This window comes from Furipterus horrens, unplaced genomic scaffold (genome assembly GCF_987537825.1).
Source record: "Furipterus horrens unplaced genomic scaffold, mFurHor1.1.pri manual_scaffold_6, whole genome shotgun sequence".
NCBI classification, from domain to species: domain Eukaryota; kingdom Metazoa; phylum Chordata; class Mammalia; order Chiroptera; family Furipteridae; genus Furipterus; species Furipterus horrens.
The window spans coordinates 101,797,799-101,812,207 of record NW_028327176.1 but is presented as its reverse complement, the minus strand read 5'-3'; the positions used below and the strand labels follow the sequence as shown (position 1 = coordinate 101,812,207).

General features: G+C 35.4%; 1 protein-coding gene across 2 annotated transcripts in view; it reads right to left on the bottom strand.

Moving 5' to 3' along the window:
- Positions 1–14,409, bottom strand: part of PTCHD4 (patched domain containing 4) — a 190,353-nt gene that overhangs the window by 129,853 nt on the left and 46,091 nt on the right. For both annotated transcript variants that reach the window (XM_090280464.1, XM_090280465.1), the window contains exon 2: positions 11,249–11,729. In XM_090280464.1, coding sequence (XP_090136590.1) covers positions 11,249–11,729 — 481 coding nt within the window. The remainder of the gene's footprint in view (positions 1–11,248; positions 11,730–14,409) is intronic.

Below are 14,409 nucleotides of genomic sequence, written 5' to 3'. Positions count from 1 at the left end.
TGTAGAAAGCTCAAAAAACCCTAAGTCAAACTTGTAGACATTTAAAAAACTCAATAGTAAAAATTAAAAATTCAATGGATTATTTTACAATAGCCTAGGTTCAGTATATTAGTCTATTCAGGCTGCTATAACAAAAATAAAATAAAATAAGCTTCTTATGAAGAACAAACATTTATTTTTCACGGTTCTGGAGGTTCAGAAGTCCAAAGTCAAAGTGGTGGTAAATTTGGTTTTGTGGTGAGAACCATTTCCTGATTCATAGATGACCCCCTCTAATTGTGGCTAACGCTCTGGGGTCTCTTTTATAAAAGCACTAATCCCAATCATGCGGGCTGTATCCTCATGACCTAATCACCTCCGAAGGTCCCACTTCCTAATACCTTGGGGTTAGGTTTCAACATATAAATTTTAGAGGCAAACAACCATTCAGACCAAGCATGCAGCAAAACAAAAGACAAAATTAGTAAACTGCTCTGTCAAATCAAAGATGTTGTTCACATTGCAGCACAGACAAATGCAGCTGCAAAAGGGAGGGTGGGAGACATGCAGAACCATAACATATGTTTGACTGGAGCTCAAAGGGAGGGAAAAGAATTAGGAATAATGCTTAATAGATAAAGCTGATAGGTTTTTAGAATTTGTAAAGAACAATGACCCATTAAATCATGAAGCTCAGTGAATCTTCAGTGAGATAAATATAAAGAAAGTCACACTTAGATATATCACAGTGAAACTGCAGAAAACCAAAGACAATGAAAAATATTAAAAACAGTCAGAGGAAAAAGACAATGAAATAAAGATGATACAGAATCATTATTTTAGAAAGTCACCATTTTCAATGTAATGAAAGAATTTCATACCTAACAAAAATTTCTTCTAAGTATGAAGGCAACAAAGACATGCTCAAAAAAGTAAAGAAAAAAGCTGTTTTTCACCAACAGAACATCTCTAAAGGAACTAAATAATTTTCTTTGAAAAGAAGAAAGTAATTTCAAATGAAAAATTTGAGATGCAAGAAGAAATGATAATAAAAAAGTAATATGTGTGTAAATGAAAAAGACCATAAACTATAAAATTTTTAAAAATGTCTAGTGAGGTTAAATAGTAACATTAGAATTAAAATGCTAAACAGATATACATATAAGTCAGAAAGTGGTCTAAATGAAGTTCAAATGATCTCACTTCTCTAATATATAAAAAAGAAAAATGAAGATTTTGATAAATTTTAGATTTTGGTAAGTACGAATATTGTATTTCCTAGAGCAATTACAAAATTTGAAGCAGTCATTTAACTTCCAAGCATGCAAAAGGAAAAAAAAAAAGTATAATAAAATATATTGTCAATCTGAAAGATAACCAAAAAGAGAGTGAAGAAATACATAGATAGAAACATATATGGGACATTTGAGGCAAGTAGAAAGCACAGAATAAGATGGTAGATTTAAATGCAAAAATATACAAAATTATATTAAAGGAAGCTAAGGGGCTAAGTTCTTCAGCTAAAAGACAAAAATCATTATACTGGAAAAATCTTCACATCCAATGATATATAATTTACAAGACACATATAAAATCTAGGAAAACCAAAAAGACGACACTAAAATAATGATAAATATATAATAAAATAATGAAAAATATATACTTAAATATGAACAAAAGATTCTGATGAAGCTATATTAATATCAGAAAATACTTTAAAGCTAAAAGTATTTAAGCATTTCTAGAAAAGGAAAATTAGTTTATACTGATAAAATATTTAATTCATGAAGAAGATATAATATATATTTATATGCAAATAACATAGGTAATAAAACTATAAAGAAAGGCTAGGAACTGATTATATTGAAAGTCATGATAATGGTTATTGCAAAATAGGAGAGTGTGATTAGAAAGAGATGATCAAAGGCTTTTGGAATGCTGTTGTTGTTCTGTTTCTTGCTCTGAGCAGTATTCACACCTGTTAACATAACTATTAGAATAGTATAATATAGGTTTTTAACATTTTTGTATGTATGGAAATTCTTGAGTTATTCAATTAAAAACTAACACTGCATAATAATATAAATAGAGTCAACTTGTTTTGTTTTATATATCTACATATTTATTTATCTATAGATAGTCAAAATACATACATTAAATTTTTATCAGCAATATCTCTGGATGGTGGTTTTATACTTTCTTTTCTTTCAGTGTTTTGCTATAATATGCAGTTGTTTTTGTAATAAAGGGAAAAATGAATAAAAAAGAACTACCAATCAAGAATAGAAAAAGCGTTTCTAGAGAGAATAGAAGTCGGCAGAGGAATGTGTGTGAACCTTTAAACTAAAAAAAATGAATAGCTTTGTGGAAAATAAGATGTAGATACTCAATGAAAAAGAAATACTTGGAAAGCAGCAATGCTGAAAAGGACTTCGGGGTGAGTATGGACAGCAAATTAGATGGAAGCTTACAGTGTTACATGCCAGGAGTGAAAGCCAGTATTATTTATAACTGCAAACGCACAGGCACCATAGCACAAAACAAGGACAGGCAGCCCCTTTTATATATAAGGAAGACCTGACTGTGAAGCAACAATGTTGTAGCAAACTACTTTTAGCTTAAACTCGGTACAAGGAAGAAAATAGCCAACATGACCTAAAAATCATTATAGCAACATGGAATTCTCCAGAGAGATCATTCCTCATTCTTGTTCTGTAAGGGGCATAGCCTCTATTAATGGCAGCCTCAAGTTTTAGCAAAGGTGATGGTAAAAACATGGACATTTGAATTTTTTCTTTAGAGTATTTCTCAAAGTCAAATCACAATAGCCATAAAAAATACAAAAATAAGTCTGCAAAGGAAGTTTGCATGCCCTCAAGAGTTCAACTTATTGAGAAAGAAAAGTACATTGTGAATGTCAGATGTCCAAAATGACAAGCAGAATATGGCAGCAGGTATCTAGGTGTCAGTTGATAATGAAATTCAGATAAGCAATGCAGACTGCTTTTAGGTCAACTGAGGGCCAGGAGTTGGGTTGTTTGAGAGTAGAATCCAGTGCCCCAGAGGAAGGTTAGCTGGCAAGAGTTAGGCAGGTACTTAAGGCAAGCAGATGGGCTGTAGGGCAGGACTTCAAATCCGACAAGCTATTTGGTTGCTGTATCATATCTTGCGAGAGAGAGAGAGGCTTGACAAGATATCCCTCAGATACTATAAATAAAAAGACCTAACTGAGAGATTACTTACAGAGGTACTGGAAGAGCCATTAAAAGAAGAAAAAAAAAAAAAAAAAAACAAGAATAACAGCAAAGAGTGTTGACCTATGCAGAAGCTATCAAGAGCAGGAAACTGCTGCCACTTTTAAGTCTAAAGAGAATAAAGGGAGGAAATAGCATCGCTGGGGTCCACAATGAACCATAGATATTTAGAAGTGGCTGCCTGTCAGAGACTGAAGTTGTCAGAGAAATAGTGTCAAAATAGGGAGGGAAAGAGCATGGAAGAAGGGCCTTGATCTTTTTCTCATCTGCCCTTCTAGCTGCTGCTGTTACCTCTCATTGGCCAAGCTCAACCCCAAACCAGAGGACAATGGAGCATGGGTGATGGAAGCTATAAAAATTGTCCTTGTAGGGCAATTATTAGGGAAGAGAGGATAAAGAAGAAAATCTGTTGGTGGTGAGTGCAAACAGAGAGAGTAACCTGCTCAAGTGTTATGCAAGAAACCCAAGGTGAAGATCAGTTGTACATAGTACACCAATATGCCAGAGCTGTCCTTCATTCAGTCAGCCCAAGCATAAATTTAAAATACTTCTGCCCTGGCTGGTGTGGCTCAGTGGATCAAGTGCTGACCTGCAAACCAAAGGGCTGCCGGTTCGATTCCCAGTCAGGGCACATGCCTGGGTTGCCAGCCAGGTCCCCAGTTGGAGGTGCACAAGAGGCAACCACACATTGATGTTTCTGTCCCTCTCTTTCCCCCTCCCTTCCCCTCTAAAAATAAATAAAATCTTTTTAAAAATTAAAAAAAAAAAAACACTTTCTATATTGTGCTAACCCCACTCCTAGTTGTTGAGGATACAAAAAAAGCAAGTTGATCTTTTCTGGTGAAGATTTTACAGCTTAGTATGGAAGTGAAGATAGAATGTAAACAAGAGTAGACAAAACAAGAAATAGATCATCTTGGGCATGGAAATCAGGAAAAAATGCCATAGAGAAAAATACATTTAAGCCTTGAAAATCAGAACAAGGGGGAGAGAGAAAGAAATTTCTGCAAAAAATAACAAAACATGAAACAGCCTTGTATACTGGGCATGTAGCAGCTTGATCAGAGTAAAGAAGGTGAAGGAAACTGAAAATAGTAGCAACATAGCAACTAAGCCCATGGGCCTCCTTGGATGAACCTCTCTCCTTTGGATAGCAGTGCTGAGTGAGCGAGTAGATGATGTGTTGGTAGTAGTGTTTGGGTAGGGTGGGGGAATACAAGAATGTTCACACAACATGCTGCTGCATTAGTGTTTTCATCTCCCAGGACGATATTATGAAGGATTAGCAGAACGGGCTAATGGATAAACAGACTGGAATAAATAACATAATCAAAAAGAAAGATATCATCCAAATGTCATGGGAAGAATAGAAGGGAGGGACTATCAGAAATACTACTTACTTAGTTCATTTACTAACATAGTCAGTGGTGTTAATTCACATTAAAAACTTTATCAATAAAAGAAGGTAGCCAATATAGAATGATAGGGTACAGCAATGTGAACATCTGTATTGTGTATACAGAACTTTTCTTCATTATTTGGTTTATATCACTGACTTCTATGGTTATACTTTATGCTTTTTATTTAAGTCATCTCAAATACTGTTAGTAAATATTTTTAACTAATCCTTTACTGTTTTATATTATTAAATATAACATTTAGTTTAGGAGGTACAGTTAAAGTTGAAACAGTCACTGAAGATGTCACTGGCCAGGACATATTCTTATTTCCATTTAGGTCTAGTCAGTGTGGGGAAACAGCAGGAAAAATAGCATCATCTTCTTTATCTTGAGTTTAAACTCAGAGTTGTAACTGCTCTAAGGGCACATAATATCTATAAGCTAAGGCCTGAATAATAGAGTTTTGCCATGGTCTGGACATACAACGATGACATACAGTTATTTGATACTTATGGTACATACAGTTATTTGATACATACGGTACATAAACCACAGTATTGAAGAAAAGCAAATGGGAATCAGTGCACAGGGATTCTTTACTTTTCAAAAGATGAAAGCTGGCCTCTATGGTCTGCAAATTAGCATAGAATTTATCTCATATTTCTTTTCTAATTTTCCTCTTTGTGATATATCTGAATATGAAAATAATTTTCCTCTTTGTGATATATCTGAATATGAAAATGCCAGCTTAAAAAGAATTAAACCTAAGAATTCTTCAGTTTTTAAATTATTTTTATCAAGATGGGACTTTATTTTCCCTCAAAAAAGCAATGGTATAAACCCTGATGCTTTTTCATCCTTCAAGTTCAAGAGTTTAAATTGCAGCATTTACCTTGATGCAGTATTTACATTGATGGAGTACTGGAGAAAATCCCAGTCTGGTTTGGCAACTGCAGCTCTCCTGCATCAGTAATATTTTTTCTTGAAATATTCTGACATGACACTCAAGTCAATTTCAATTAATAAGGATAGTTAAGGTTGCCTGTAATAGACATGCATTTGAGAAAGGCTTAGATGGCCATGCTGGAGAGGTGGAAGTGCCTGACATAGCTCTACCATATGGTGGATAAATTGATGTCTGTTATCTCCCTGTCTGCTTAAATATTCAAGCCTGATTCATGATCTGATTTAATAGGTAAAAAGCAAGGGCAGTGTCTATTAGGCAGCATATGTCTTATTTATAAATCTTTCCATTTTAAAGTATAAACTAGCAAATAAGCTACTCCTGAGATTAAAAAAATCAACAAAATGGGTCCATATGCTTCTCATTCTGAGTACAACTGTATTATGTAACTGTTCTCTTTCTCATTCCTAAACTCCAACTACCACTGGAGGAAACTCATTAGTAGTAAAAAGTACAAAAATGAGGGTGGATTCCAAAGAAAATACAGAATCTTAAGAAGTCAATATATAACTATTACTAAAGTTGGACAATGCTATATAATAAAAAGTACATACTACTCATTTCTACCTCAAATACTGTGGCATAAAATTCAACTTCTTACTTGTTATGCCAAGATCTGTTTTCTTCCCACTTCCTTCAGTCTATAGAACCCAGTTTGTGAGACAACGTCTTAACTAATTAAAACTGTCCTAGGATGTTCACTTCACAACTACAAGACATGAACAGATTAATGTCAGGAAATTAAAACTGAAGAATAACATCAAAATAGGGACTTTAAGATATCCAAGCTAAAAACAACCAAACTTAAGACTCTTCTTGCTTTAAGAACTTTAACAGTCACAAAGCTATCAATAGGTCAATGTTTTGCAAAATGCATACTATATACACTTTGGACTAGACACTAGCAAAGATGCCAAGTATACCATGTTCCAGCCCCCAGTGAGCCAAGAAATCTAGATCAGGTGACATATTGCCTAGGTGTCAAATAAATGATTCACTGATTGAAGAGTAAAGGTGGAGGAGATGTTAAAGAACAATCAGTACAACTTCTGCATCTTGTGAAAGAGAAAACATGAGAGACCCAGAAAGAAGAAATCACCTAGTAGATAAGAGGAAGGGACTGAAGGGGACTTCAACTCTTCTGAGTCCAAGATGCTAAACACATGGATTTTCACATCATTGCTGGATCCTTTTCCATAGGAAATCACTTAATCACCAAAGGAAATTACTTTTCACCAAAAGCAAGGTGGCTTCAATTAATATGGATAAATAATGGCTCCAACTGAACATTCTTGATATCATAATAAGGTTCTTTCTGGTCCAGCAATGGGGATATTTTAGGAAGGCTTTTGATGGGTTTAATGACCCTAAGTAAAACAAACCCTGTGAAAAAAAGTTTATTGAGAAACAGTTTCAATATCATTAAAGAACTTTAGCCAACCATCAAGACATAAGAGAGCCTGTTATATGCTAAGTACAGTGCTGGTTCATGCCTGGGAAGTGCCCAAGAAGTAACACTATATGTCCCTGGTTACCCTGCCCTTTTTTTTATTGCCTCCAGCAGAACCAAAAGGAGCTGCTACCTATACTTCTGATGAGTACTCTCCATCAATAAATCTCTACCTACCTGCATAATCTTCTTAAGACATTAGTCCAAAGAAGATTCTAGAGTGACTTTTATAAATTTTTTTACTCGTGCCCACATTGGGAAATATATTAGGATCTGTTATATACATATATGTTAGGTTGAAACAAAAAAATATGAGCCAATAATATTATACTAGTGCAACACTTCTGATATTTCATATTCCATTTTATCCTTTTTTTCTTGAAGAGAGCTGCAGTAAAACATAAAATGTAATAATAACAGAAGGAGAAGAAGTGGAGCAAGGGACAGAAAGCATGTTTGAAAAAATAATGACAGAAAACTTCCCTAACTTGATGAGAGAGAAAGTCATGCAAGTCCAGAAAGCACAGAGGGTCCCAATGAAGATGAACCCCAACAGGCCCACTTCAAGACACATCATAATTAAAATGGCAACATTCAAAGACAAAGAGAGAATCCTAAAAGCAGCAAGAGAGAAACAGCTAATAACATACAAGGGAGCTCCAATAAGGCTATCATCAGATTTCTAAACAGAAACACTACAAGCCCAAAGAGAATGGCAAAAAATATTCCAAGCAATAAAAAACAAAGGCCTACAACCAAGACTACTGTATCCAGCAAGGCCCTCATTCAAAATGAAAGGTGAAATAAGGAGTTTCCAAGACAAAAGAAGGCTAAAAGAATACAACTCCACCAAACCAGCATTGCAAGAGATGCTAAAGGAAATGCTTTAAGAAGATGGAAGAAACAGAGAGTGACAGAGAGGAACACAAGTACAAAGGGAAAAATTACAATGAATAGGTACCTACCAATAATAACAAAAGAACCTATGCACCCCTATGTTTATAGCAGCACTATTTACAATAGCCAAGTGTTGGAAACAACCTAAGTGCCCATCTGTAGATCAGTGGATCAAAAAACTGTAGTACATCTACTCAATGGAGTACTATGTAGCAGAAAGAAAGAAGGAACTCCTACCATTTGCAACAACATGGATGGAACTAGAGAGAATTATGCTTAGCGAAATAAGCCAGGCAATAAAGTACAAATACCATATAATATCACCTAATAAAGGAAGCTAAGGAACAACACAAACAAACACGCAAAACTGAATCAGAGGCATGAAAACAAGGGGCAGACTGACAGTGACCAGTGGGGAGGGGAAAGGGAGAGGAGAGGGGTAAGAAGGGGAAGGGTCTAGTCAAATAACATGTATAAATGACCCATGGATGTGGACAATGGGGTGGGGACTGACTGTAGGAGAACAGGTGGGCAGGGAGGAGGGGAGAAATGGGGAAAAAAGTGGGACAACTATAATAGAAAAACAAACAAAAATATCTAGTGGTTAAAAAAATGAAAGCAAAATAAAAATTAAACCTTGACTTTTGTCATCTAGTGGTTTTGATTTTAATTATTCCTTTTGGCCCTGTTGCCAAATCTGTTGCCCCCAGAATACAATAAAGATGCCAGCCTGTTAAACCAAGCACACCGTTGTCTGGGGACAGCCAACTGACCTGGAGTCTGCAAGATCCTTCCCCATGTGGGAAGGCCACCCTCCCCTCCACACCCCCACACTTATTAGGGGTTTCTGGGCCCAAGGGTAGGTAGGATGGCGACCATGTCCAGTTTGAAGCTAGAGGAGCACGAGACCTTCGCCCATTGTCATTTATAAGATTATAAGGGGTCTTAAGTCTGAGAGGGAGGGATTGTTAGAGTGGGGGCCCTCCCCTCAAATTAATTAATTAACTAATTAATTAATTTTTTAAAATGAAAAAAGTAAAATAAATAAGTAATTTTTTAAAAGAATAAAATTAATAATATTGTAGGATCTTCAAAATTTAAGACTAAAATGTCCAAAGTTTTCATTTACTATATGAACTCAGAGAAAAAAACAGAAGACTATACATAACTTGTCCAATAAAACATACAAAAATAGTGGAAAAGCTGAGATGAAAATCCAGATTTCCTAGGCCATGTAGGGTATTTTTCCTTTCATTTCACTAGTTCTCAGTCTTGGTATCTCTACAAACAAACAAACTCCTCCTTGACAGAGTAAATATTTTATTGTTATGTTTCAGACCATGACATAAAAGTTCATTTTAGAATGTTTTAAGGATTTGAATTGATTCACCAGGTTTCCTAAATTCTGCACCTATACCGTTCATGGTGGATTTATGATGTTAAAGGTCACTGAGAAAGGAAAGACCATGAAAAGTGTGTGTTGCAATATCTGGACTTTCCTCTCACTGTGGCTTTCAGTGTTCTTATTATTTCTCTAAAAAATGAAAATATCATTGATTTTGTAGAGCCTATGTTACAATTTAGCAACACTAGAGAACAGCTTTCTCATTATTTGTATAAAATATAAAATTTGATATGTTATAAAGTTTTCCTGATAAACCTTTCTATTGCCTAATTAGATTACCACAAGTTTTAGAAAAGTCCCTGGTAAGTTTTAAGATGTCTAGTTTGTCAACATTAAATGAGTCATGTTTCATTTGTGATTCATGCTTTATGACTTTTATGAATTTTATATTATTATTTCAAGTCAAGAGATTGAGCTCAAAAAGCGTAAGTAGAAATGGTTCAAAACTAGACTCATCTTTGTTGCTGGTGAAATTTTTTTCTCATAGTTTTTATTAACAAAATGAACATGCATTTTAAAATGATATGCAAAATCTAGGAAGACTTCCAATTTCTAAAAGCCAAGGGCTATTTCTTATTCATCATTGAATCCACTAGACTTAACATATCAGCTTAATCACTAAAACATATTGATACTTATGGAGTGTTTACTCTTTGTTCTATTAGCTTTAGGTATATTCTGTTAATCTCAAAAAACAATTCTTTGAATATGATACAATTACTATCCTCATTCTATACAGGAAGAAACTGAGGCTTAATAAGATGAACTGTCTTAACAGGGCCACAATAACGCTGGGTTTACAGATAAAGAAGTTTGGTCTCAGTGCCTATAATATGAATCCATTTTTCAGTGATCTTCTTGAAAACATTTGTTAAGGTGAAAACAAAAAGGGCTTGGGTCACCTAAAAGACTTTGTGACCACATTCCTGTGCCTTTTTCATCTAATAATAAAACTATAATTGAGTGCTGATTTTAACCTGGGAAGTGAAAAGCAATTACCTTACAGCTGACACTCTCTTGCTCACATCAGTTTACCACCTAGAGGCCATTTTTACAGCTGATCCTCCCAGGCTACATGTAGGGAATTATATCATACCTGAAAGATCTTTTTTGCAGTACCACAGTCACCCCCCTTATCCTCTCTTTTCAGATAAGCTCCATCAATTTTGTTGCTCGGTCATCACTCCCTTTTCTTCCAAGACTTGGTTTTTGCAAACACACACGTATACATATAGCATTTTCTAGACTAATGTGTGTCTGGAGGAAACTTACAAGAACAGACAATCTTGACTGAGAATGCTTATTAATTTTTTTCACCAGAAATAAAAAAATTGGAAGACATTTTTTTAAGTGGCAGCAGGAAAGTCTTAGTTTATATCAAGGCAGGGAAATGGAGTTATTCTTGGCAAAAACTTTGAAATGATTTAACCAATTTTAGTAAAGAAGTTCTTTGAGATTAGAGCATATCAGTGGTCCTCAGAATTTTCATCCTATGATACCCACTCTTCATCATGAACCACTTGAGCATGACCATAAATATAAGCTGTAAAATTTTGTTTGAAAATCTTGAAGACTTTGCATCTCCTTAAATCTGTACTCCATAATCCATGACCTATAATTTCTGAAGAAGCTGAGTAGAGAGTTACAATATTGCGTGATTTAAAAATATTTGGACAGCATTCAATTCTCCAACCTAAATGGAAAAATGGCTTGGTCAGCCCATTATTTCCTGAAAGACACAATAAGGTGAAACAGACACTACCACCAAGGAATTTTTTTACAGAATCACACAGACACGCTAATGCAAAATTAAAACAGATTTCCACCTGAGAATTCAAGAAATGTACTACCTTGCCCCAAACCGGTAAGAATCCGATTACCACAAGGATGGATAGTTACCCATGGCGAAGAACGGGATTCCCAGCAGGGTGGAGTTGTACTTCCCATCAGTGATGAAGAAGATCCCTGCTGCCGTGACAAGGGAGATGCACACTGTGAGCACCCCCAGGAGGCCCAGGAAGGGCTTGCTGCGCAAACAGTCCTTCATGGAGCTGGAGAGGGTGGCTGTGGTCAAGATCAGCACGAGGCTCACCAGGACCTTGCTCCTGGCCAGGATGCTGGTCTTATGAAAGTCTCTCCAGAGGCTAAAGGATGCTAAAGAGTAGAGCTGGAAGTCCTGGTGCTCCTCCTGGAGCTTCCTCATAAGTTTACAGAACTCATTCTCCCACTTCTCCCCTATGAGGTCCTGGGTGGCAGAGCCATAGGTCTGGAGGTAGTAGGTGATTTGAATGGCTCTGGCTGACTTCACCCGATGGTCCTTGCTGTTTGGCACTTCCACTACCCCGCCCAGTTGATGTCCAATAAAACTGTTCCTCCCATCCTTGAAAACAGAAGAAAGGGAGACTTAAGTTACCAGAGAGATGCACATTCCAGAGAACAGATTATTACTCTAAGTGAAGGAGCACAAGAAAGACAGAGATAGGCTTTAGCAATTGTGGAACTGATGTGGGTGGAGTGACATGTTAGGGTTTTATATTCAACCTTTTGGAGCCACATGGAAAACCATGCAAGATGATCAGGATTAGAAAAGATGCAAAGAGTATTATGAAGCTGTGCAATTCTTGCCACATGCATAACAAATGAATGTAAATATTATTTTGATCTCATCCATACCCTCATCCCCAGCATTTCCTTCTGTAACAATCTGTAACTCCTTAATGCGGGATCAAGTTTTATGATTCAGTTTCAGCCAAAAGTGAAGCATGGCATGAGTTAACACTTCAAAAATTAAACTAGTTACTCATTTAATAAATGTATGCTAAACTTTCCAGGGTTAGCACACACACCTACACCAATACACACACCAACACACACAAACATTACAAACATCCATACTCATCCTTTATATTTTGGGGATACTCCATATGGCATATCGAGCCCAACAGAGGATGCAAGATGGAGTATAGCATCAAAAATGTGCTGCAGGTAATGAGTGAGATACAGGCATGAAGGTAAATATGTCATAAAGGGACCATGTATTTGTTAGGTCAGGCAAGCTGTTTATCTCACAAGGCTATAAAAGAGTAGTCAGAGCAGAAAACAATTCTTTCTAGAACGGTAGTATGGAAGGGCAACAAACCAACAGTGTGATAACTATGGTTGTTTTCACAGAACTGTGAGGTTTTATATACTCAAGTAGTCACGTGTAACAATTATTCTGGACTTGTTTAGTCCAGACACCTCTATCTGAGGTGGCTGTTTGTATTTGTTTTTAATATTCATCAAAGGCAACACTAATATTTGAAAGTGTGACAATCAGAAGTTTGAGACATTTACAGAGAGTACAAATGTTAAAAGGGATCATGAAGAATTGAGAGAAAGAAATTTCATAGTCACTCCACATACCCATATTTTCCCTGTATGTTCAATAAAGATAATTTTTTATTTAATTCAACCTGGCCCAGTGTAAATGAACAATGTATTTCTAAATAAGAATTTTATTTGAGTTTATTTTCTTTTGCTTGGGGTATCTTCCACTTCCAAGTCATCTTTTTTTTATTATAAAATCAAACTAAAATTCCAGTTGTAGGTTTACAAAGCCCTCTCTCCAGGAAACTCTATGGGTTCTCTGATGAGTAAGTAAAAAAGTAGAAGAACTCTGAGGAAGGATTGAGAATCCGGGCTAGCACTGAGAGATTGTGAAATATGGTTTCCAGTCTTTTAGTCCAGGACATGTTGCTCTTCAATTAGGTTTGTTTATTTTTATTTTAATCTTGGTATAATTTTAAGCTCCACATTTGTTTCTACTTCTTTGAAATCTCATCTGTGATGTTGACTTGTGCTTTTGATTATTTGAAAGAAAGTATTTTAAAAGCTATATTTATTCACTTAAGGATGTACAGTTCCATGTGTCTTTACTAATTTCCATAATCAAAAAGATTTTTTAGGGATCCTTTGCAGTGGAACAAAGATTTATGCATCCCTGAGGCCTCCTTTGAATATTAGAGTGGATCAAAGAGGGTGCTGATTATGTGTCTGGATAAAATTTAAAAATTTAAAGAAAGCAAATATAGATTATTAAATAACTGATCTTCATTGGATTTGGCTAACTGTTCACCCCCTTTTCGAGGTTAATTTTCATTTTTTACAAAATTACTTCATAAAAGATATACTTTAATTCCATCATATTCAAATCAATGTGCCAAATAGAATGAGTTTCTCTCTCCTAACTTGCTTTATTTCATAAACCAGAAAAAAATAAGCAAGATCTTTGGATGTCCTTGAATTGAAAGCTCTATTGAATGATCCATATCAGAGACAAGCCACTGGCCCAATCACCCTACTCAGCACAGTCATGAGAAATACACTTTTATACATTATTTGTAAGGGGGGATTCTACTATTTTGTAAGGGGTGGTAGAAGAGGTCTTCGGTTTCCCATACTAATCAATTCATAGGTGCATTTATGTAGGAGAAACAAAGAAAAAATATGATGTATATTATAATTATCCTCTGGACTTGTAAAAACGTAGGTGAAATTAAAGGAGAGAATACATAATCAGGAGTCATATGACCTGGCCTGCTGTGTGCATCTCATACTAATTAAATAAGAAACCCTTGTTTAGTTCACTTCTCCTTCTAAGATTCAGTTTTCTTATCTAATAAATGAGCATATATGAGAATATGAGTAAATATTTATATAATATTAAAGAAATCATTAGCTCTATTATTCTATGAAAATATCATCTATAAAGCTACTTTGAAGAGATATAAATGTGAAAATGATATCGCTATAACTAATAGAGCCATAAATTGATTATTTTTACATCTCCACTCACTGGGTGGAACTGTTTTGTTTAATTAAATGAGTAAATCTAGAGGCTCAGAGAAAGCAAATTTGCTAGTCAAGGGGATAAACACAGGGTTCCCACTCAATTTAGACAACCTCAATTACAGTACTTTCTAGAATCATATGGGGGGGGTGATAACAAGGAAACCACAATGAGTCCCATTTCCCACTAACTGCTCTTTATTATTAAAAACTATTTTATATGTAGATTC